Genomic DNA, 24,311 nt, shown 5'->3' with positions numbered 1-24,311 from the left:
AGATATAAAATCATGCACAGAATTGTGTATGTTAAAAGTTTGCCTAAAAGACTGGTTCCCTCTTCCCCCCCCAGCCCCCATAGCTTAGGATCCTCCAATTAAAAAAAAAAAAAAAAAAAAAAGTAATTCAGACTTTGGCATTGCGTCATCAATCCAGTCATTCGTTTGTTAAATATGCTGGACATATAAACATGAACAAGGTAAACACCATCCTCCTCCTCAGGAAACTTATCAGGAGGGACTAGAGATAAACTTATAAATCAGTGCAACATGGTACAACTAGTAAAGATAAAATATAGAATCTTAATTTAGAATGTGGTAAAGGGTACCCAGCCTACACTTGGAGCATTTGAAAACTTAATGTGCATAATGACTCTCCAGAGTGAACAATAGTGCCAGGCTAACTAAATGCTGTCCTAACCCCTTCACCTGGTAGCTCTGTGACATTGGGCAAGTTACTTGATCTCTCTGAATTATCTTACCCCTCTGTGAAGTATAATTAATAATAGAAACCCATTTCAATGAGTTATGATGACAGTTGCATGAGTGGATAAATTGAACATGCTTAGAACAGTTCTTAGCATCTGGTAAGGACCTACTACAGGTGAGCTATTATTCTAGAAATAATTTTTATCGTTATTGTCATTAGTGACAACCAAGCCAATACTAAAAAGGTGACTATAAATCACCCACAGAAGTGATACAGGAAGAGAAAAGGGGGAAAGGAATGTGCCAGAGACCAAAGAGATGTAGAAATAAAAACACCCAAATGAGAAAAATAGGATATTTAGTTTTCTATAGCTGGGGAGTCAGCAACCATCACCTGCAATTGGAGGGACTCAAAGGCCAACACAAAAGAGGAAAATAGTGCACCTGCAATCCCAGCAGCTTGGGGCTGAGGCAGGAGGATCTCAAGTTCAAAACTAGCCTCCCCAACTTAGCAAGGCACTAAGCTACTCAGTGAGACCCTGTCTCTAAGTAAAAAAATTTAAAAAGGATTGGGGATGCGGCTCAGCCGTTAAGCATCTTGGGTTCAATTCCAAGTACAAAAAGAAGAAGAAGTGGCAGGGAGGAGAAGAAAGAAAAGAAAAGCTGTATAGAGTTTGTTGCTTTGTTTTTAAAGGAGAAGTCTTCAGGTTACTGGTTACTGGTACAAGGAAGCAGGAGGAAGGCTAAACAGAAGCAGGGTGCCCCGCGTGGTTGGTTTGGGAACGTATTTGGCTTCCTCTGAGTGGGACTGAGTGGGAAGCAGGGCGGTGATGGTGGGACAAACAAACACACAAGCTGCTGACCAAGTCCTGACTATCCTGGGCTGATGGCTTCAGAGATGTGATTTCGCTTCTGGTGTTTCTTACATAGGTCAGAGTTTTATTTTCATATAGAATTATAGCTATTTTGTCTGGTCATCATTTGTCATTCTCTTAGAAGAGTATGACTCTTTTCCGGCAGTAAGTTCAGTATAAGGTGAACGTTTAGCCCACCAGAAGTAAAAGTTGGGGAGAGGTTAGCAAGGTCACCAGAAGCCACGTTATACACAGTCTCATGCTGGCTCTCTGCCTAAGTGATATCATTAACAATATCTCATTATTTAGCAAACTGGAACACTGTGTGAATCATGCACCACAACTGCATATTTGGGAGATGCATTTCTATGCTATTTCTCACTTAGTAAGCAGAATAACTCCGTCTCCTCCCAAAGATGCCTGTGCCCTAAACCACGGAGTGAATGAATATATTATCTTACGCAGTAAAAAGAGATTTTGCTAATGTGACTAAGGTAAGGACCTGGAGATGGGAAGATGTCTCTAGCTTGTTCAGGAGGACCCCATATAACCACATCAATCCTAGGAATAGAAGTCGGTCAGAGATATGAACCAACAAGAGAAGAGAGGATGGTAGCTTGAGAGGGATTCAACCTGCCATTGCTGGCTTGGAAGATGAAGAAAGGAGACCACTGAGCCAAGAAATGCAGGTGGCCTCTAGAAGCTGCAGTGGTCCTCAGGTGAGAGTCCCCAAGGACCTACAACCACAGGAATGAACCAAGACCCAACTCTCCCACATAGGCTTCAGAAGTAAATGTAGCCTTGCTGGCACCTGGATTTCAGCCTTGGAGAGACCTGGGTCAGACGCCTGACCCACAGAAGTCTAAGGTAACATATGTAAGTAGCAATGTTTCTGGTCGTTCAGAGCAGTAGCAATAGAAAACTAACACACTCACCAAAATTTATAAAGCTTTTCTTTTCTCTCTTGATGAAAGCATTTAAGGAACCTATCTCTGTGCCCCTGGGAGCCCACATTTCCTCATTTGTAAATGGGAATATCAAAACTGATATGATGGAATTATCTTGGTATTGTTAATGCAAGTTTTTCTAGTCAACTCTGTTCAATGGCTTTAAACAAAAAATATTAGCTTTCCCTTACTGAATCCATGCTATATGTCCCAGATGTCATGTTTTTGCTTTATCCTAGCACTAAGTCCAAGAGATGGATACTTTTATTACTATTAAATTTATGAGAAAACTGATGTTCAGAGTCTCAGTGTTGTCAAATGGAACCACCAACATTTAATCCCAATTTGTCTCACTACAAAGACTGTATACAATATAACACTTTTCATGTTTACTAATGTTCCGGAGCCAGAAAATGTGACAGTTTCTCTAAGCTTAATATCCGCCTACCACAGACCTGATCACATTACCAGGTCTTTTCTATTTTTCCTTTAGGAGGGATCATTCATGATGGTCAATTAATGTAATTCAAACAACATGAAAATCATGAGTTGTGTTGAAAATAAATCAATTGTTCAAGTAACAGAGTCTTGCATAATTAATATCTAATACCCCAGATCTGAGCAACTTTATTTCTGATTAGTACAGTTTATTCAACAGGTAATGAAATTTTTCCATGAGGTAGTGGAGTGGGGTTTTTAATGGCCGAGCCACACTCTCATACAATTTAGTCAAAGGATCAGGATAAATCACTCAGCCACCCTACACCTAAGTTTCCTCATCTGTGAAAGGGAATTTCCACAGAACCACCTCAGGACTGCCTTGGTGAATGAGGCCAAATTGTCAATAGACATTCAGCTTTATTTATCAAACAGATACAATTCAGTGACGACAACTAATTCTCTGAATAAGCGTGAATTTTGCACTGATCATCGATTACCAATCTAGAGATCTTGAAACTTTAGGGGGTCATTTGGATCCTGCTCTTGCTTCTGGATATTTAGAACAGGGTTGGTGATTTTAAGAATTAGAACTTCTGTAACCTTTCATAGCCAATAACACAGTCTCTGCTTTATTCAGCCCACTTGTGCTTGTTTGGCCTTTGAAAATATGAAGTATATTTGAGTTAAAATTCTCTAAATATAAGAAAATTAAGCCAGCCCAGACTAACTAAAATATCAAGTACTGGGGGCAGTTGGGAGGTGGAGGTGAAGTATGGTGGGTATTATTTGAAATGACAGGGACTTATCAGACACCCAACAACAGAAAAGTAAAGAAATAAATAACTACAGCTGGGATCAAGGGAATTGAAGTTTGAAGCTGAGAAATCCTATGTCTTCTCCAGCGGGGGAAATGGTCTCTCCTTGCACTTGCTCCATTGCCCTCCTTCTTTCAGAACCAATATTCTGCATGTGCCCAATTTTCTGTGGTCTCAAAATGGCCACACCATCTGCAAAAGCCCTGGTACCCTCCACCAACCAACTCCGACCCTCAGTGTCTGCATTGCAAACACCGTGGAGAGAGGAAAACTACGGGGGAAACTCAGCGTTTTCAACAAGGTCACAGGAGTCAGATATCACAGGGGATGAAGTCTTCCCTCTGTCCTATCAAGTGTGTCTGGGAGTGGAGCAGAATTATAGAGTACAAAGAAAGGTGCGAATACCTTCTAAAAGGAGGTGACTGGGTCTTGCAAAGATGGTGCTTCCAGATTAAAACAACAACAACAGCAACAAAACTATAAATACTGTAACAAGAATTCATTTTGATCTTGTTCCCAACATGTCAAATACACATAGCTCACTTTGGTTCACACCTCTCACACAATTCTGACCAATTAATTTCTTTAATAGGTTCTCTTGTCACACTGCCTGTATTAGTTAGCTATTGCTGCTGTAACAAGTTACCAAAAACTTAAGCGGCCCAAACCACCACAAATTCATCATTTAACAGCTCTGAAGGTGAGAATTCCAAGTAATTCTCTGTGGGTTGAAATCACGATGTAGCAGCTCCTTCTGGAGGCTGTAGAGGAGAATCCACTTCCTTGCCTTTTCCAGGATGGGGAGGCCCCCTGAATGCTCTCCCTCGGGGCCCATACTTCCAACTTCATCCTCATTTCTCCCCTCAGTCCTCTGCTTCAGTCTTCTTATCTCCTCTCCCTGGCACTAATCCTCTTGCCTCCCTCTTGTAAGGGGCCCCTGTGATCACAATGGGACCACACAGATGACCCAGGGTCATGTCATCTTGAGATCCTTAATTTAATCTGTAGGGTTCCTTTTACCAGTTAATCTAATATATTCTCAGCTCCTAATATTCAAGACAAGGACATGTTTAAGGAGATCATTATTCAGCCTAATATAGGGTTCAACATAGAATATGAGGTTCATGTTTGTTTAGTTAATTAAATCATTCCCACGAAGTGCTCTTCTATTTTAAATTTTAACATGAACAAGAAATTCTACATAAATATTCCCTTTTGTCTTTTTTTCCATTCCAATACTTGGGTCTCCTACTAATCACCTGAAACTTACTTTCACGGCAGAAATGAAAATGTACTTGGACAGTTGAGAAATACAGAAATATGTGATTTGAGTTGCCAGCTCAATCTCTTCTTGTTAAGCCTTGAAAACTTGACATTTGAAAGAGAAAGGCTATGTAACAATTCCACTTTGTAAGATATTCTTCCAGTTTGGGGACATAGAATTTTATAAGGTTCCAAGTGTCCCATAACCAAGCTTTAAACTGGGTAGTCACAGCCATGCAGAATGGGGGTGAGGATTCCTTGAAAAGGACAAGGACAGGGATTTTCTGATTCTTTCCACGCTTTTTGAGAAAATGTTTAAATGGAAAAAAAACAAACGATGGCCTTCCTGAGTTAAAACAGTTCCAATCGCTTCAACAGATCACTGCACAAGAATGAGCAACTGCTTATTGAAATTCTGCCTCCTGGAAACACCTCCAGTGCCCTCTTGTTCAGGGAAAAGTCTGTAATATTAATCAACTGTGGCTTTACAAAAGCTGGGGCCAAATGCAAAAAGCTTGATTCTGCAGACACGTGCCGGCCGCGTGAGCTTGGCATGAGTGACTTCCCTGTGTTGTCCGGGTGACTCCAAGGAGTCCAGCGCCACACCTCCACCACCTTCCTGCCCCAGTTTTTCTGCTTCCCCACTGTTAGACTGGTGACCTACAGTGTGCCCCCATAGACTTCTGTATATCTTAACTTGGCTCTAAAAAGCTTGCTATGTTGACATATTGGGAGAAGTCTATAATCCTTCATCTAAAAATTTTGGAAAGAAAGGTGTTTAGAATTTTTTTTTATTTTAAAAAAGAAACACAGAGCATATAGCATATATTAAAATTAATCAATATTCCTTAATATTTCTGCAGCAAAATATATAAATATTCTCATGAAATAGAATAAAATAAGGTTATAAAAAAACATTTTTTACATCCATTTTTAGGTCAGCTGGTGGTACTAATTTAACTTCAGAAAAATCCTTGGAACCTTTTAGAATTTAGAATTTCACATAAGGAATTGTGGGATTGTGGACCAGTATACCATATTGATGGGAATTGTGATTAGAGGGAGTAGTACTAGCAGCAGTTAAGTGGTAGTAGGAATATTTTGTTGTTTACCATCCAAATGAGGGCATAGGAAAACAGACTCCTAGAACCAGTGGAAAGAACCTTAGTGACACAGAGTGTCCATTTCCTTTTACCAACAGGGAAAGAGAGCACCAAGTGCTTTGATGAGCCTGTAAATGAACTCTAAGCTGAACGCTGAGTTTTGATGTTAGACAGACATAGGTTGATCTCAGTCCTAACTAAATTTGTCATCTTGGAAGTTTTACATTCAGCCTACACCCACGTTAACATTGTTCCCTCTGTTTTGAGAGGCTCTTTACTCAGAGGGCACTTATGAGCATTAAATTTGCCAAAGTAAGTACAATATTTGGCACAGTGAGCTATACATCCTACATGTTCAATAAAAAGCAAAAATTCCTCAGTTGTGATTTTTATCATTGCTATTGACCTAATTCAATTAAATTTAGTAACCATTTATTGAATTCCTCATTGTAAGGCACTGGACTAAGTTATAGGAGTGTGCAGGGCAGAATTATCTGCACAGTACACTGGAAGCAACTCAAGGGATTCCCTTAGATCTGCATTGTGAGCACCTAGCACAGTCTCTGATGCACAGTAGACACTTTGGATGAATGGAAATAAATTCAAGGTACTGAGAAACAAACAGTGGATATAAAAATGGTAACAATGAAGAGTGTGACAAATACCTTAACAGCTTTGCAAAGTGTTATGGGAACAGAAAAAAATTTACATATATATATATATATATATATGTGTGTATATACATATATATATTTTTTTTTTCTTGTGGCTTGGAACAGAAGAAGACTTTAGAGTTGAAGTATTTGTGCTAGGCTTTTAGGCCTAAGCAGCAAGGTAGGCCTTCAGGGGGTGCAGCTGGGGGTCAGGGAAAGGCCATTCCAGGCAGAAGGAAGAGTGTCAACAAAGTCCTATGAAAGCAGAAAAGTGCAAAGTATGTTAAATAAGGATTGGGCTGTGTGCTAGGGAGATGATGTGGGGGAGTCACATGGGACACAGGCGAGGGGAAACAGCTTGCAAAGCTTTGGGAGTGGGCGAAGACTAAGTCTAATAGAACTTGATATGATATAGAAAGAAGTAGACTGGATATTGAGGTTTGAGATGGCTGAAAATTTTGCCTTTTTTCAGAAAGAAATGATCCAGACTAATATGACTTAGACCAAGCTTTAGGAAAATGGCAGTAGGAAGAATCAAAGAACAAACAGAGGGAAAGTCGGTAGACCCATCGGGGTACATCAAAAAGCCTAATCCAGGGCAGAGGGGGAGTTAGGAGGGGAGAGAATAAATGGGCACAAGGAGAATGGACCTTGTTTGGCAGCCAATTAGATACTGGAAACAAAGAAATGAGAGGATCCAAAGATTACCTTTTGTTCTTTAGACCTTGGGGTACAGTAGTACCGAAGAAAAGGGAACATATAGATGTTGAATTAGGAAGGCAGACAATGATGAGTTCACCTTTTAAAGGAACAACAAATTACCACCTGTTCAAAGTCAAAAACAAAATGAACCACGGATGTCAGGAAAGTACACATTCAACCAATGGCAATCATTGAGGGGCCGGTGTCTTCAGAACCAAGCAATGGGCCTGCTTACCCTGCACTGTCCCTATTTGGGGGAGGCTGCACAAAGGCCAGAGCTTCATATGGGCCCATAAGCAGTGGCTCCATGTCCCATGAGGAGATCATGCCTTCTTACACGAAATGAGCACTGCAGGTGCTCACGGCCACCTAGGATTTGTCATCGTGTGGGTAGTTGTGTGGGGGGATCTCACAACTAGCTCATAAAGAATCCCAGGCGGTCAGCGAAGGTGCAGGTGTGGGAAGTGTGGGCCACCAAGGTGCCCTCCCCTTGAGCCATCCACCTTCCTACCCTGCATTCAGAGCCTCTTGTTAAACTTTCACTGGTGGCCCCTCACTTGTTCCCCCAGTCTCAGCCGATGAGCAATGCAAAATCTTTTCCAGGAGGAAGTAGTAATAAAGGATCATTATTAAGAAGCCATATGTTGTAATGCAGGGGTTGGCAAACTTTTCCTATAAAGGACCAGAGAGTAAAGACTTTAGGCTTCGCGGGCCATATGGTCTCTGCCACAACTACTCAATCCTGCCATCAGAGTGAGAAAGCAACCATAGACGATGTGTAATGAATGGGCATGGCCCTGTTCCAATACAACTTTATTTAAGAAAACAGGTGGCAAACCAGATTTGGCCCTCGGGTCATTATTTTCCGGTCCTGGTAGGTGGAAGGGGCTTAGCCAGAGCTTAGATTCAAATCTACCACTTCCCCAAAATGTCAATTGGACACACATCTCTGTCAGATATCATTATACCTTTCTTATTGGTTGTGAGAATTCGAGAAAAACGAGTCTAGAAATGCCTAATAAACAATAGGCATTCACTAAGACAGGGAATGATCCTTTTAATTACAAGGCATAATAAAAATAAAAGCTAACATTTATTTAATGTTTATGTGTGTTAAGTACTTTGCAATCTATTTTTTCATTTACTCTTCCAACAACTCTCTATAAAGTGCAAACTGTAAGAGTGTTCTTTTCTACTCTTGGGGAAACTGAGGCACTAAGGGGTGCCCAAGAGATACTTGTACCCATCGTAAGTGATGTAGCTGGTACTTCATAACAATAAATGGACTCCTGGGCCCTTGATACTAATTCCTATGCTGGTTAATTAGTTCCACTAATTCAGCTTCAATTAACATGCTCAGAATCATCGTAGGTTCTTCAGGGCTTCTCATAACTTCTCACAGGGCTATGTAACTGAAAATAGTTTAATACAACAACTTTTCAAAATTCACCTTCAGGTTAACACTCGGATAACATCTTACATAAGTAAAATGCTTATTTCAACCTCCTTCCCCCAAGAAAGAGCTCAACAGTGAAGGAAAACCAAAATATTACTGAGAAAGCTCATGCAAAACCATTTCCAAAAATTTAGCCTATAATCACTCTGAAAACTTGCAATTTCAAAGCTATACTGCAGAATAGCATACTGGATTAATTATGCCAGGCTGCAGCAATAACCTTGAATTAAAGCTGCAACCTTCTATTTTTAAGAAACACTTGCCTTTCTGGTTGATGAAACCTGTCGTCCCATCAGGTAACAGACGTGACCAGGAAAGAGAGAAGCGGTAATGAGTCAATCCAAGCTGTTTGATACATTTCAGATCTTCCTCCCACAGAGTGTAGCTGCCACAAGCTACATCGCCAGTCTGGTTCTTGAAAACTCTTCCTCCTCCCTGATGGGTGAATGTGTCCCAGACACAAGGGCCTCTTCCATCTGCATCCCAGCCTCCTGAGAAAAAAAAAAAAAAAAAGAAAATGCAACAGTTACACTCTTGACATGGAGAGGCATATGTGGAATGTAAATATTTGTCACCGAAAGAACACACCTCATTAGCTCAATGTGCCATATTTATGACTTTAAAATATGCCTTTAAAAATAACACGTGTGAGTGGGTTACGTGTTTAGCTGTCCTTGATCCTTGAAGCTGCCTCGTGGCAAATAAAAAATTACTGCATTAGTACCTCTGCATAGCCAGCTTTCATGGCTCATTATCTGAAGATCTCTTGGCTGGTAAACAGAGGTGGGATCCAACTTATGAATGTCTGAGTCCAAAACATCGTCTCCTCCGCATGAACATTCCTCCCTGCTATGACTGACACACCCTGTCCTGGCACACCACATAGTCTTGGGACCTTATGTCTGGCCTTTCACACTTGAATCTATTATGGTCTGGAAATGGACTTTCTCCCAAAGGCTCATGTGTTAAAGACAGAGTCCCCAGTGCAGCAGTGTTCAGAGATGGAGCCTTTGGGAAGTGATTGGACTGTAAGGGCCCTCACTTCACCAATGGACTAATGAATTCAGAGCTGAACAGACTATTTGAGAAGTGGTGGAAACTGCAGTAAGTGGGACCTGGTGGAAGAGTGTAAATCCTTGGGAGCATGTCCTTGGGGACTGTGTCTTCTCCCCAGTCCCTTCTTTTCTCTCTCTCTCCCTCCCTCTTCCCCTCCCATTTCTCCCTCTCTCTTTCTGCTTCCTGAATGCCTTGAAGTGAACTCCTGTGCTCCTCCAGGCACTCCATGTCCAAAGCAACAGGGTAAAGTGAACATGGGCTGAAATTTCGGAAACCATGAACCAAACTAATTTTTTCCTCCTTTAGGTTGATTTTCTCAGGTATTTTGTCACAGCAACAACAACAACAAAAAAAACCTAATAAACACAACCCTGTCCTCCTGTTATCTGACAGTGGAGCCTATAATGGTCCAATCTCTTATCTGTGGGAAGTCACTCATTTCCACTGTTGATATGATATTGGTATCTGAAATTCATCATTTGTACTTCCATTAATCCCATGTATGTTTTGTATCAAGCACTATGCCTAGTACAAGAGATGCCAGGGTGAACTACATTGTGCCTGCAGTTCCTGGGGATCTTACATAAGAGGCAATTGCAAAACAACCAGTGTCATGGCCCTTACCTTTACAGAAAGCAGGGAAGGGCATTCACTCAATTGTGAGGTAGAGTCCAAAACTGACCTGAAATATAGTCTATTCATTTGTTTTTTAAAAAAATATATGCATTATTTTAATCATGTTTTTATGTTTAAGGAAATATAAAGTGACCTATGTATTTTCCGAGCATATACCTAGGAAACCAAAGTACAGCAACGTTCCTGGGACGAAAAACTCAGGTTAGGGGTTGTCCTCAGGGAAAAAATGGGGCATGAGGAACCAGGGAAGAGCACAAGTGGTGTTCAGTGGCATCTTCCGTGTTTCATTCCTGAGACCAGGTGGAAGGCACATGGGAGACTGTTTACTGATTATCCACAGTCCTTTTTATAAGCCTAGACTATCCCATCCTAATGTGATATAAGTGAAGAGTTTACGGCTGGAGAAAACAAAAGCCATCCTCAGGTCCTCAATGAGCATCTCGTACTCATACTGCACGCACAGTTCCAACAGGATCAGATACCGTCACCAGCCCAAGAAAAGGACGGCATACAAGGTAAGAAGTTATGGGAGTGAGCCAAGGATGGTGGCACAGGCAGTAATCTCAGCTACCCTGGGAGGCTGAGGCAGGAAGCGCTCAAGTTCAAGGGCAGACGGGGAAACCTAGAGAGACTCTGTCTCAAAATATAATGAAAAGGCTGGGGATATAGTTCAGTAATGAGTACCTCTGGGTTCAATCCATAGAGGAGGAGAAGGAGGAGGAAGAAGAGGAGGAGGAGAAGAGGAGGGGGAGGATACAAAAAAAGTAGTAGTAGTAGTAGTAGTAGTAGTAGTAGTGGTGGTGGTGGTGGTGGTGGTATTTGTAGTAGTAGTAGTAGTAGTAGTGGTGGTGGTGGTGGTGGTATTTGTAGTAGTAGTAGTAGTAGTAGTGGTGGTGATGGTGGTGGTGGTGGTGGTACTTGTAGTAGTAGTAGTAGTAGTACTAGTGGTGGTGGTGGTGGTGGTACTAGTAGTAGTAGTAGTAGTAGCATCTGTGGGTGAGAACCACGAGGAAACAGGAGAAGCCACTAAAAGGGGGAGCTCTAATAAAAGCAAAATGAGCACTGATCTCAAGGAAGGATACTAAGATCTACACAAAGAACTCTGCACTAGTTAAAATGTATTGTACTTTCCAGAATGAGACAGATACAAACATGAAAATATGATTTTTTCAAGTATGGTGCTCACAGTTTTGAATAATTGATTTAATAAATGAAGGCACTTAATCTCAGAGAATTTAAGCAGTGGTATGCTAGTAAATATTTAACTACTGGCTATATGTTAAAAAAAACACATAGACATGTAGATGTGCTTACTGTCGATCTTACTAAAGGAGAGACACAGTTTATAAATAATAAAATATGCAATGTTCCTTGCTGTAAATTCCATGTAGTCAATTGATTTTCATAGAATGGTCTTTTAATTTTTACATCTGTGGTCACTGTGCAGTTGCAAACTAAAAAACATGTAGTTTATAAATGACAGTTGGTTGATATTTTGCTTAACCATTGGTATTTGAAATTCATCTGAAAGGAAAATAACAAAGATGTACCAGAACTTGACTTGTTCACCAGTGATGTGAGCCACTTCTTTACAAAATCATATAACAATTTTCAAATACTGAAAGAATATTTCCTCAGTTTTTGTGCTACTCACAATGCAACAGCCACACAAGTTTAATCTGCACTTTTGTTTTAGTCAATTTTTTGCCACTGTGACCAAAAGACCTGACAAGAACGATTTTAAATAAGAAGGAAAAGTTTATTTAGTGCTCAGGGTTTCAGAGGTCTCAGTCTATAGACAGCTGACTCCATTCCTCTAGCTCCAATTTGAGACAGAATAGCAAAGCAGAAGAGTATGGCCGTGGAAAGCATCTCAGGACATGGCAATCAGAAAGCAGAGAGAGTTCTACTCACCCGGGACAAAATAGAAACCTTAAAGGCACACTCCTAGTGACCTACTTCTTCCAGCCGCACCTACCTGCCTACAGTTACCTATTCGTGGTTACAAAGCTCATCATCTAATCATTTCACCCTGAACCTTCCTGCATTGTCTCATGCATGAGATTTTGGGGGACATTTCACATCTAAACCATCACAGTTGTTAAGGCTTTCTCAGGTCCTGACCACAAACAAAATAATAAATCAAACACTGACTTTCAGCATTTACCAATATCTGTGGTATAATTGGCAGCTATGGCCAAGTTCCAACAACCAATGTGATAGGACCGAAGGCAGAAAGATGAGGAGTAGCTTTTGGTTTTGGTTATTCGGAATGAACCCAAGGAGGGAAAGGGTGTGCTACCACTGAGCTACATCCCAGCACTTTTGTATTTTAAGATAGTGTCTCACTAAGTGGACCAGGCTGGTCTTGAATTTGAGATACTCCTGCCTCAGCTTCCTGAGTAGCTGGAATTGCAGGTATGCACTACTACACCTGGCTTAACTTAGTTTTTAATTTAAATTCTTTATTTATGCATCTATATTGTTTAATTTTTTTAAATTACTGTGTTTAAGAATCAGCTCATTAAAGTATAAGAAACTTAACAATAGCCTCTCATGAGCCAGCATAAGCTGCTTCACCATATTGCTGATACGTAACTTGCCTAAGAGCACACTGTTGGGTAGTAATAGTGCCAAGATTCATGTCCAGATCTTACAAGTTCAAGTCCTTCCACGTGATCATGCTGCTCTTTATAATAAAACTCGAGCAATGAAGAAAGAGCCAACTGATGCCATACTCCTCAGAAGTGCAAAACATAGTCTATCTATGTTAGAAAGAGTCCCTCAACTTGATGAAAGCCAGTTTTGACTATTTTAAGAAATAAATATTACTTAGCAGGATTACTTATGTGGACTAACTTGTTCTCCACAGACGCTTATTAAACAAAACATGTCTAAACATTATTGCAATGAGAAACTGAGCTTTGAATTGAAAATAAACAAGTATAATTGATATTTTGATAAGCATATATCCCTGCCAGCACTCAGAGTACTTCAGCACAAATATTGCTGAGTTAATAATATTAATAACTCATTTGTTTTTTTAGGAATTTTCTCTAATTCCAATTATCCCCACATTCTAAAGTACAATAGTTGTTTATGATGCAGAAGACTGCCATTTCCGGGTTAATCCTGTACTCTGAGCCATCCTCAAAACAAGTATTAATCCTGGATGAAATAAAGAAATACATTTTTAGGGCATCATTAATCTGACAGGAACTTTGGTAATCCAGAAAACAAAATGAAAGCGTGGTTTAGCAGCATGAGCAGGTAGAGGTGCAGGCTTTTGTCCTGAGAAGGGGGGATAAGGGTTCTCACCTGCATAGGTATGAATGGTACATCAACACTAGCATAAAGCCTGGGAAAGGAGAAAGAGACGTAGGTTGTTGTCAAGAGTCTTAGGTTGTATGTGAAGTGGTACGATATCACTTGGCAATGACATGTTAAAAGATGTACACTATAAATTTCTGAAGGAAACACTGGGATAACAAAACAAGGAATTATAGCTAATAAGCTAGCAAACTGTACGTAATGGAATCATAAAACATAATCTGAGAAAGTCAGAAAAGAGAATAAAAGACAGATGAGCCAAGTAAAAACAAATAGCAAGATGTTACGATTTAAACCTGACCGCGTCAATAATATCATTGAATGGAAACAAGTCTAAACAACCCAAGTGAAAGGCAGCAATTATCAGATTGAATACAAATGCAAGGCTCAATTATGTATTACCTACAAGACATTTAAGTGGAAAGACACAGGAAGATTAAAGTGACAAGATGGGAAAAAAAAATAAACCTATCAGTAGCTTGGAAAACTAGACTAGCCACATAAATATCCATGTAGATTTTAGGACAAAATATCTCCAGGAATAAATTCTTTTCATAACTTCAAGAGGGTAAATTAACCAAAAGAACAGAGAATTTCAAAATACATGAAGCAAAAAACTGATACAACTGCAAGAAATTGATGTATCGATAATTATATTTTGAAATTTCAATTAAAAAACCAAAAAGACTTCAGGAAAAAAAATGGACCAAAGATGTTAACAGTTCCTTCACAGAAGGAAAAACAAACATTCAGTAAACATTTTTAAAAATGTAAGAGATCATTAAAAATCTGGGAAATGCAAATGAAAACCGCAATGAGATACAATTCTACACCCACACAGTTGGCACAAATTTAAAAGTTGTGCAATATGAAGCACTGGAGAGATTGCTGCTCAGCAGGAATGCATAGACAGTGCTGGTGGGGAGCAACGTGGAAACGTCTAGTAAAACTCAGAAGCACATCGTGTACCCAAACCCAAAATTCATGTGCCACCACATGCTCTGTTTTTACAAATGTGGACCGGGAGCCATACATAGCCTTGACTGCGACAGCAAAAAAACAAAGTGAAATAAACAAGAGAGAGAAAGCCACTGGAAGCAACCCAGACTTTTCTTGTCCAGACAATAAATAAACTACAGAATATCCATACAAGGAGAGCTTCCACAGGAGTAAGAAGGAGTCAACTACTTCTACACAGATCAACCTGCACAAATTTCCCCACTATTTAATATTGAGAAGGGGGAAAGCAAGTTGTAGAGTATGTACATGATGCAGTTCCGTCCTTACGGTGTCTCCAAAACATGTAACACTAAATGTTGAATTGTTTGGTGGTACCATCTCAAGTGGCAAAGCCACAAAGAACAGCCAGGTGATTGATAAATATGAAGTTCGTTGGCATGGATACCTCTGGGCACGGGGAGACAATGTTGGAGGGGATTCTGAACATGTAATGAGAATGTGGTTATCCTGTGTATACTGCTCACGAAAATGAAAATATTATTTCATCATTGTCCAACCGAACAAATTTGTAGCACATTTAATTGTTCACAGTAAAGGCCGTTTGTTCAGCGTTATCTCTCTCCCAATCCTACCCCAACAGCCCAATTCAACTAGGCCATATTCCCTCAGAATAGGCCTTAGAAGATGTATGACTATTGTTCCAAATACTCATACAAGAAATCTAAGACACATAATGATTGAGAAGCTTCCCAAGAGCTGATGACAATGACCATCAAAACAGGATATGCCAGTCCTACCCATACCAATATCAATGGATTAAGCTTCTTGAAGTCTGTTACTTACAATTTAGGCAAATCTTTAAAAAAAAATTTATAATCTTGCTTCATGAATTAGTGTTTCAGTCCGGGAAACTCAGTGTTTCACTCCAACTTTCCTTTAAAGTTCTCACAGCCTAAATATTTATTATTTAACTATTTAGACAACACCAGGATAAGAGTTGTATCCTATAGTAACAAAAACAGCATGATAATGGCACCAAAACAGACATGAGGACCCATGGTACAGAATAGAAGACACAGAGACAAACCCACATAAATACATAATCTCATACTAGACAAAGGCACCATAAACATACATTGGAGAAAATATAGCCTCTTCAACAAACGGTGCTGGGAGATCTGGAAATCCATATGTAATAAAATTAAATTAAACCCCTCTCTCACACCCTGCACAGAAATCAAATCAAAGTGGGTCAAGGACCTAGGCATTTTACTGGAGACCTTGCACCTACTAGAAGAAAAAGTAGGCCCAAATCTCCATCATGTTGGTTTAATAATCTACTCGCTCAACAAGACTCCTTAAAGCATAAGCAGTAAAATCAAGAATCAATAAATGGGACAGTATCAAACTAAAATGCTTCTTCACAGTGAAAGAAACAATCAAAAGCATGAACAGAGAGCCTACAGAATGGGATATGAGAAAATGTTGAACATCTCTAGCGATTACAGAAACACAGATTAAAACTACATTGAGATTCCATCTCACTGCGGTCATGGCAATCATCAAGAATACAAGTAACAATAAATGTTGGTGACGATGTAGGGGAAAAGATACCCTCATGCATTGCTTATGGGACTGCAAATTGATACAACCACTCTGGAAACCAGTATGGGGATTCCTCAGAAAACTTGGAATAGAACCACAATTTGACCCAGTTATCCCATTCCTTGGTATATACCCAAAGGATTTAAAATCAGCATACTATGGTGACTCAGCCACTTCAGTATTTATAGCAGCTCCATTCAAAATAGTTAAACTGTGGAACCAACCTAGGTGCCCTTCAAAATACAAATGGATAAAAAAAATTTGGTGTATATATAGACAATGGAATATTACTCAGTCACAAAGAAGAATGAAATTATGGCATTTGCTGGTAAATAGATGGAACTGGAGACTATCATGCTAAGTGAAATAAGCCAATCCCACAAAACCAAAGGTCGAATGTTCTCTCTGATATGTAGATGTTATCACACAATAAGGAGGGAGAGGGAAGAAGTTCAATAGATTAGGCAAAGGTAAATGAATGGCGGAAGGGGGATGGGAATAGGAAAGACAGTAGAAAGAACCAGACATAACTTTCCTGCGTTCATATATGAATACATGAGTGTTGTAATGCCACATTAAGTACAACCACAAGTTAGGAAGTTATACTCATGTATGTATAATATGTCAATATGCATTCTACTGTCATGTATAGCTAAAAGGAAAAAAAGATCATGTAAAAACACAATGAGAAATCAACAAATAAGCATTTGAGAATAATCATGATCACTGGAAGTTGGGTAGTTTCGACGAAAGGAAAGCATTTTAAGGCAGGTGTTAAAATATGAGTAAGAGTTTTCACAATAGACCCAATAAGAAGAAAAACAAACTCATAATTCAGTGCAGTGCTGATGGTAACAGAAAAGAGGGCACTTGGGGCCCAAACACTGTTTAACAATATTGCAATATTTTTGACCAGAAATGATAAGATCATATATTTCATTTTAGTAATTTAGAAAAAGATAAAATTTTTCTAGAATATTCATCCTATTAGGTTATAGAAGGGATTCCCACAAAAATGTAAAATATTAATATTTTATCATATATTTATGACTTCCAAGTTTGCAAAATATTATGGAAGTTGCAGAGGCTCTAGATTGGCACACAGATGAGTTTATATCTTATCTCTATCCCTTAAAATTCATGTGACTTCTCTGTATATAAAGTGGGAATTTAATATAGAGTACTTCATAGACGTCTAACAAAAATCAAAAGGGCCAAAGCAAAATTGCATATGGCAAATAGTAGGTGCTGAGCATTAGTTCTCTTCTCTCCCTTAGACTCAATGAGTTGAGCACTATGTTTTGTGCATAAAACGTGAGCAGTTATGACCAGTTTTTTGTTTTTTCGTCTCTCTGTGGCCTAGTCTTTCAGTAGAGCACACATGTAGAAAACACTCTAAACAACAGTATTTGCCCACTTGCCTGTGATTAAGAATCAGTATCTCGGCTTATATGAGTGGGTCTGTGGGACCCCCAGCCTCCTTGTTTATAAGACATCATTACCAATGACATCATGTCACTTTCTCTATTGCTATGACACTATCCTTTGAGATCTAGACGCACAAAGGAAATCAGGTATAGTAAAAAATAAAAAGGAGTAGATTATATGTATGTTTACATTGTACATTCTTCCTTCAAATTCCCAAAATTAAATTAGCAAGTGACATCTTTTCAGGGGCATTTTGAACTCCCCACCATAACCATACTCTCCTGTCAACACCTACTGAACAATAACACACAGAGCTAGAACTATTTATAAATGTATCTTTGCCCTTCTTTACTTTGAGCTCCATTGAGGCAAGGCCCAAATTTTATTGATTTCATTTGTCTCTCCAGTAGCAAGAATGGTCTATGAAAATGCTGTGTGCTGAGTAAAATGCTTTTTGTGCATCATACTTCATGTAAAATAGAAATATCGATGCTTATTGTTTTATTGTTTCAGAGATACGGAGAAATTATCCCATGCTTATGAGTTACTGCCAATTCTTTATTTGAAAAATAGAATGTGGCCAGATTCAGTAGTGCACACCCATAATTTTGGTGGCTCAGGAGGCTGAGGCAGGAGTACCCCAAATTCAAGGCCAGCCTCAGCAGCTTAGTGAGACCATAAAACAATTTATTGAGACCCTGTCTCAAAAATGAAAAATAAAAAGGAGTGAGGATGTAGGTTAATAATAAAGTGTTCCTGAGTTCATTCCTAGTATTAAAAAAAAAAAAAGAAAGAAAGATATAAAGATACAAAGCTGGAATGTGTCTAAATATTCAAGTAATTACTAGGAACAGTTATAAATCTGGTGTGCTTTCAGAAAGAAAAGATTTGTTTATTTTCACAACTAACATTTATTAAGTATATTAAATGTAACTATTCTATGTGAAATTTGGAGATTGTGGTGAACAAGGATTTCTTGTTCTAGAAGCAGCATTTTGTAGCCTAAACTAATCCAGAAAGGACTGGAGTCTCTAAAGGCACAGGTAACCACCATACCACACAGAACACACTTCATTACCACGTCACAGGAGGATAGAAGTTTCTAGAAAAGGATGCCTCCAAGTGGGGGGGAAATAGAACTTGATAAAGTATCGGGTGCATCTGAACATATCGAAGAGCAATTTACATTTCTGGCAGACAGTGTGGGAACAAGTTCATGAGGGGATCACAAGAAAGGAAGCCAACAACAACAGCAGAGAGAATTACTAACTCTCAAACTATATTTAAAACAAAAGGTAATTATGGGACATACGTGGCTCAGTAGTATACAATGCATACACTAAAATTGTGTAAATATTAAGTGAAGTTAAACAAAATACACCAAATGAGGAAAACAGAGAAGAGAAATTTTGCTTTGTATCATGCAATAAGCAGGCAAACAAACGAATTTTTAAAAACTTACATACAGTAAGTTAATATCATATTTTCAACTACAAAATCAAATAATAGCTATAAGTATATGACATTTAGAAACAGAAGTAAATATTAGGAAAAAAAAAATATTGAAAAGGCTAAAAAATGTTGTTCTTGGAGAACATAAATAAGTACAGTGGGATGACAGAAAAGACCTTTCTTTCTTGCCAGTAGAGACTATTGCAGTTCTTAAACTACATACATATATTACAAAGATAAAACTAAAAACTACATAGGAAAAATAAAGATATGCCAAGAGAGGGAAAATATAGACCTAGGTGTCAGGCTAATGGACACTAATTGGCAGTGCAGTGTGGAATGACACCCTAGGAGGCATGGGAAATGAGCAAGTGCCTGTGGTTGTCCCAGCGACTGAGACACCACTGAAATTTAGCGGCAGGGCAATAACGAGGCCTGCCAAACGCAGACAACCAACACCCAACCAACACCGACAGGAGAACAGCCTCCACTGGGTGGGAAAGAGAGGTAGAGGGAAATCTAAAGAGGGAGAAAGGGTGGACGAGAGAGCAGAAAACACAAAGGGACACAGTAGCATATGAAATATGTAAGAAAAGGGGCCATAATGGAAATGATAAAAATTAAGCTATAAATTAATATTTTAGTTAGAATACAGGTAAAGAGGGAAAACATCATGCAAGTGCTAACAAAAACCAAAACAATTGACAATATTCATATTAGTTAAAATGACTACAAAGGCAGAGCATTCAATGGGGCACCTAGTCAGGTTTTCTTTTTTTTTTTTTTTTTTAATTTATTTTTTTTTATTGGTTATTCAAAACATTACAAAGAGTCAGGTTTTCATATGAGCAGATTTACAGTCCACGAAAACTATACAGTAATCATGAACTTCTATGGACCTAACAATAGAAGGTTGAAATATACGAGAAGAAACTACCATAAATGTACAGATACGTTGAAAACGCCACCATCACAACCAGAGGCTTTCTCAGAAATTGACAAAGAAAAAAATTTGGTTTACATAGTTTGTAAGCTTGTCCTCTATGGTACGAACCTACGTATGTGTGTCCATACATAGACACGTATGTTTACACACAGGAAAGAGCAAGAGAAACAGAAATTGGAATGTAATTATTAAAAAAAAATTATTTTGTAACTTGAAGAATTCATAAATATTGTGATCCATCCAGGCTGCATTCTACAACAACTAAACTCCAAAGGAAAAAGGGAGGGAGGGAAGGAAGGAAAATGGAAGTGAAGGAAAGAAGGGTGGAAGAAAGCATAATAAGCTACACATCACACCCTCCCCAATCTGTCAATTTGGAAATTTTTTTTTGTTTTAATTCTAACTAAATTTTAAACAGGAAATACAAGCAGAAGGATTTTTAAGGAATGTGTGTTATTTGTATTGTCTTAAGGAGAAACAAAACCTTGATGCCAAGTGCTTTAAGATGGAGCTTTCCTAAATTGGAGTTTACTAGGCAGATTTTTAGAAATTTCCACTTTGGAAGATAGATGAGCCTGGTTATGCATCACGTTGTCAGACTGCTGCTTTCACAGACCCTCTGCAACTATAATCAACCCAGCATTTCAAGAACCCTCACGAGATCCCAAACAAATGGTATTCCCCAAGATCTCCCTGCTAAGAAATGAAGTCCCCAAGGCTTCCCAAGACCAGTATCGCCAGCGTTTGAAATGTGAATTACATTCGTAGGCTGGAAGACTCAAGTTGGTGCTTTTATCTCCCTAGGAACTTGATGATGGAAGGAGGTGGAGTTCAGTGTTGTCACTAAGTTTATTTCTTCAAGGTGCAGGTGACCACCTGTGAAATAAGACAATTCTACACCGTTACTTCATGAGAGATAACATCCCAAGCCCTTCAAATATTTTGAAAGCAGTGATTTGATAACTGAGATCCCCCCCTTCTCCTCCTTCCTTCTGTAGACAGAGCTATAACCAAAGTTTATTGACAGCTTTGACTTTTCAAAAAAAAAAAAAAAGAAAAAGAAGCTATCACTAAAATTGATCAGAATGAAATAAATATTTATTGAGTTCAGGGATTATCTAAATAACAGGAACCTGTCATATTCAAAGAAGTATAGACCAACTGACTTAATGTCTTTATTCATTCTGTTTTTCTTTCTTTCTTCTCTTTGTGATAGTTTTCTACTTAATGGTACTGAAGTGGGACTATAAATAAGATTTGGAAATGGAATTGAGATAAACAAAAAGAACACTCTGGTGAATGGTGCTAAGGAATTAAATATTTTGTCTTAGAGACATAGATGTAACTAACACACATATAACAGGACAAAACAACGTCAACATCAGCACCAAAATAAAAATAGTGTTTTGGGTACCAGACCCAGTTGCAAACACTCAAAGGCATCACCCCAAAACAGGAGTCACAACTCCTGACTTTCTTACCCACATGGAAGGCATAAATGTGTAAGGAGTGGAGGTTAATAATGGTCTTCAGGAAGCAGTCCCTTGAAGAGAACTGTCAGTGTGCTCTTCGTCCCATGCCTCAAACAAGCTGGGAGGATGATCACCCTCCTCTCAACTTAATCTAGAAGAGGACACTTGCTATGGACCACATGTGCTCCTCCAAATCCATACGTTGAAGTCCTACCTACCCAGACCTTAGAGTATGACTCTATTTGGAGAAAGAGTTTAAGGAGGATGTCAGTTTAAAATGAGGCTGTTAGAGAGGGGCCCTAAGCGAATAAGACAACTGTCCTTTTAAAACAAAGAAGAGAAACCAGAGACACAAGCACATGTGAGGACAGTGGGAAGGTGACCATCTGCAAACCGTGGAGCCAAGTGTTGGGAGAAAGCAAACCTGCCAACACCCTCCCTCATATTGGACTTCCAGCTTTAGAACTGGGAGAAGGACAGTTTCCTCTGCAGAATGCTTCCAGTCCGTGGGATCTTGCTAAGTCAGTCCTTACAGACCCTCACAGCTTTCAGAAGAGCTAGTCAGAGGCCCTGATTCGTCCTTTCTTCAGTCAAAGTGACATAATGGATTGGAGTCTTAACTTCTAGAAAGTGAATCTAGAACCCAAAGAAGAAGAGGAAGAAAGAAGCAAAGAAAAAGAACAGAAGAGGAAGCAATGTGGAAACTCTGGCCAGGGTAGTGAGCCCCCACAGGCCCAGGGATGAAAGAGGAAACCCAGGCTCGAGTTTCTCATGGAAAAAAGGGGGCCCAGGGGAGGGCATAAGCATGGTGACGTCTCAGCGCCTTTCCAAAGATGCCTGAAAGGACAAATATATTTATATTTTGCATTTGTTTCCTGGCGCAGCTCTAACAAATTACAAAGTTAGTGGCTTAAGGCAACAGAAATCCATTTTCTCCTGATTCTAGAGCCTAGAAGTGTGAAATCTGGGTGTTTGCAGGATGAATCTCCTCTGGATCACTGAAGTGAGAATTCGTTTCTTGTTTCTGACCTTGGCTTCTTGAGACATCACTGAAGTTTCTGCCTCTGTCTTCCCCTGTGCCTCCCCTCTGTGTGTCTCAGTGCCTTCTTTTCTTTTATAAGGACCCTCATACTGGATTTGGGTAAATCCAGGCTGATTTCCTTTCAATATCATTATCTTGATAATACCTGCATGAGAACCGAGGATTGGGATTATCTTTTGGGATAAGTGTTCAATTTGGATGGAAGTTGGGGGGTAAGTGTCTGGATTTCTCCAGGACAGTGAGAGTGATACGCTTAAGCCAGACCATCTCCCTAACAATGGTCCACAAAAATGCCCCGGGCGGGTGGGGGGGGGAGGGGGGAGTTATCTCTAAATACTTGCGAAAATCAGAGAAAGTGAATTAGAATTTTCTCTTTTTTTTTAACCTCGCCTCCAACCAGAATGAAACCATGGTCAACAAGACAAAATAAAAGGAACAGGGAAAGAAAAAAAGAGATGACCTCATCCCCTTCTTAAATATAGCTAAGAAAAACTTAACCCTAAATCCAATTTGAAGTTTTAACTCTTTCATGGTTTGATTATTTATTCTAAATACCAAAGTTATTCTGTTTTGCAACTTGAAGTGGCCATATGTATCAACCGGGGTCCCAGCAGGAAACAGATGGCACTAAACTGGATAATTGACGAGAGTTTAATAAAAAAGCCTATTTACAATGGTATGAGCGGGGTTTGGGGAGAGCAACCAGGGATGGTGCAGTACCTCAGGGTTTGCAACAGCAGGAAGTCATTACTGCCCATGAAGGGGCCAGGGGCAGAGTTGGTTTCCAAAACCAGTAGAGAGGAGCAGTTTGCCAAGGGTTCCCTGGCAGAAGATCAGGGACACTGCCAACCAACTGCAATCCAGCAGGGAGGGAACAAGAGGAGCAAGTCCTTGGCTTCTCTCTCCTCCCCCTGAATGCTCCTGTCTCTTGTTAGTGCTTCCCATTGATCAAGTCCATACTGAAGACACAGGACAATGGAACCCACTGATCCATCCAAATAGGTGAACCTCTCAGGGCCCAGCGCTGGGAAAGATGAGAGTGGATCTGGAGAGGTGAATGGATAATTCCAGGAAGCTACAGGACTTAAAGCATTCAAAGAAACAGAAGCCACCTATGTTCACCTTTAAAGGAAAGGGACGAGCTCTCCCTTCTCAGCAAGAGTAAAGGGACCCTAGGAAACAAGAGTAAAGTTACTTTTACTTAAGAGTGTACTCTAAGAGTCCTGCTTTTTAACTCTGCCAGTACAAAATAGAACAGAATGCAATACAACTGCTGGTTTGCTAATTCAGAAAAGTGATGGATTCTTACAGAAATAAGCAGTGAGAGGAAATATTTCAGTCTTTGTTCTGGGATTTGACCTTCTAGCCTCCAACCCTGCACTCATGGTGGTGTTTGTTTTCTGATGATCATAGTGTCTTTAGGCTACAAAGACTTCTGAGACTCCTTCTTCATTTACATTAGTCCTGTTTAATATATGCAGTTCTTTGTCTTAACTGCTTTTGTCTCTGCCATTCTACTGCAATTATTCTTTTATCTTTCAATTAAGTCTTATGCATTCAGTCATTTATGCATTGAATCACACTATCTAGTGAAAGGCACTTGTCTCTATGCCTTTGGAAGAAAACCTCTACTCTTTTTTCCCTTCCATCAAAGTATTGCATTCTTCTCTGCTGGCTACAACTCTCGATTGCTGCTACACTAATCTAAGCCCCATTTGGAA

The 24,311-nt window shown here is 39.4% G+C and overlaps 1 protein-coding gene across 1 annotated transcript in view; it reads right to left on the bottom strand.

Annotated features, from left to right (window-relative positions):
- Nucleotides 1-24,311, bottom strand: part of LOC143406348 (cytosolic beta-glucosidase) — a 106,994-nt gene that overhangs the window by 59,291 nt on the left and 23,392 nt on the right. The window contains exon 2 of the mRNA XM_076865074.2: nt 8,927-9,154. Within this exon, the coding sequence (XP_076721189.2) occupies nt 8,927-9,154 (228 nt within the window). The remainder of the gene's footprint in view (nt 1-8,926; nt 9,155-24,311) is intronic.

The sequence above is a fragment of the Callospermophilus lateralis genome, chromosome 8, assembly GCF_048772815.1.
Source record: "Callospermophilus lateralis isolate mCalLat2 chromosome 8, mCalLat2.hap1, whole genome shotgun sequence".
Classification (NCBI taxonomy): domain Eukaryota; kingdom Metazoa; phylum Chordata; class Mammalia; order Rodentia; family Sciuridae; genus Callospermophilus; species Callospermophilus lateralis.
The sequence above is the reverse complement of the archived record's forward strand: the minus strand, read 5'-3'. Positions and strand labels throughout refer to the sequence as shown.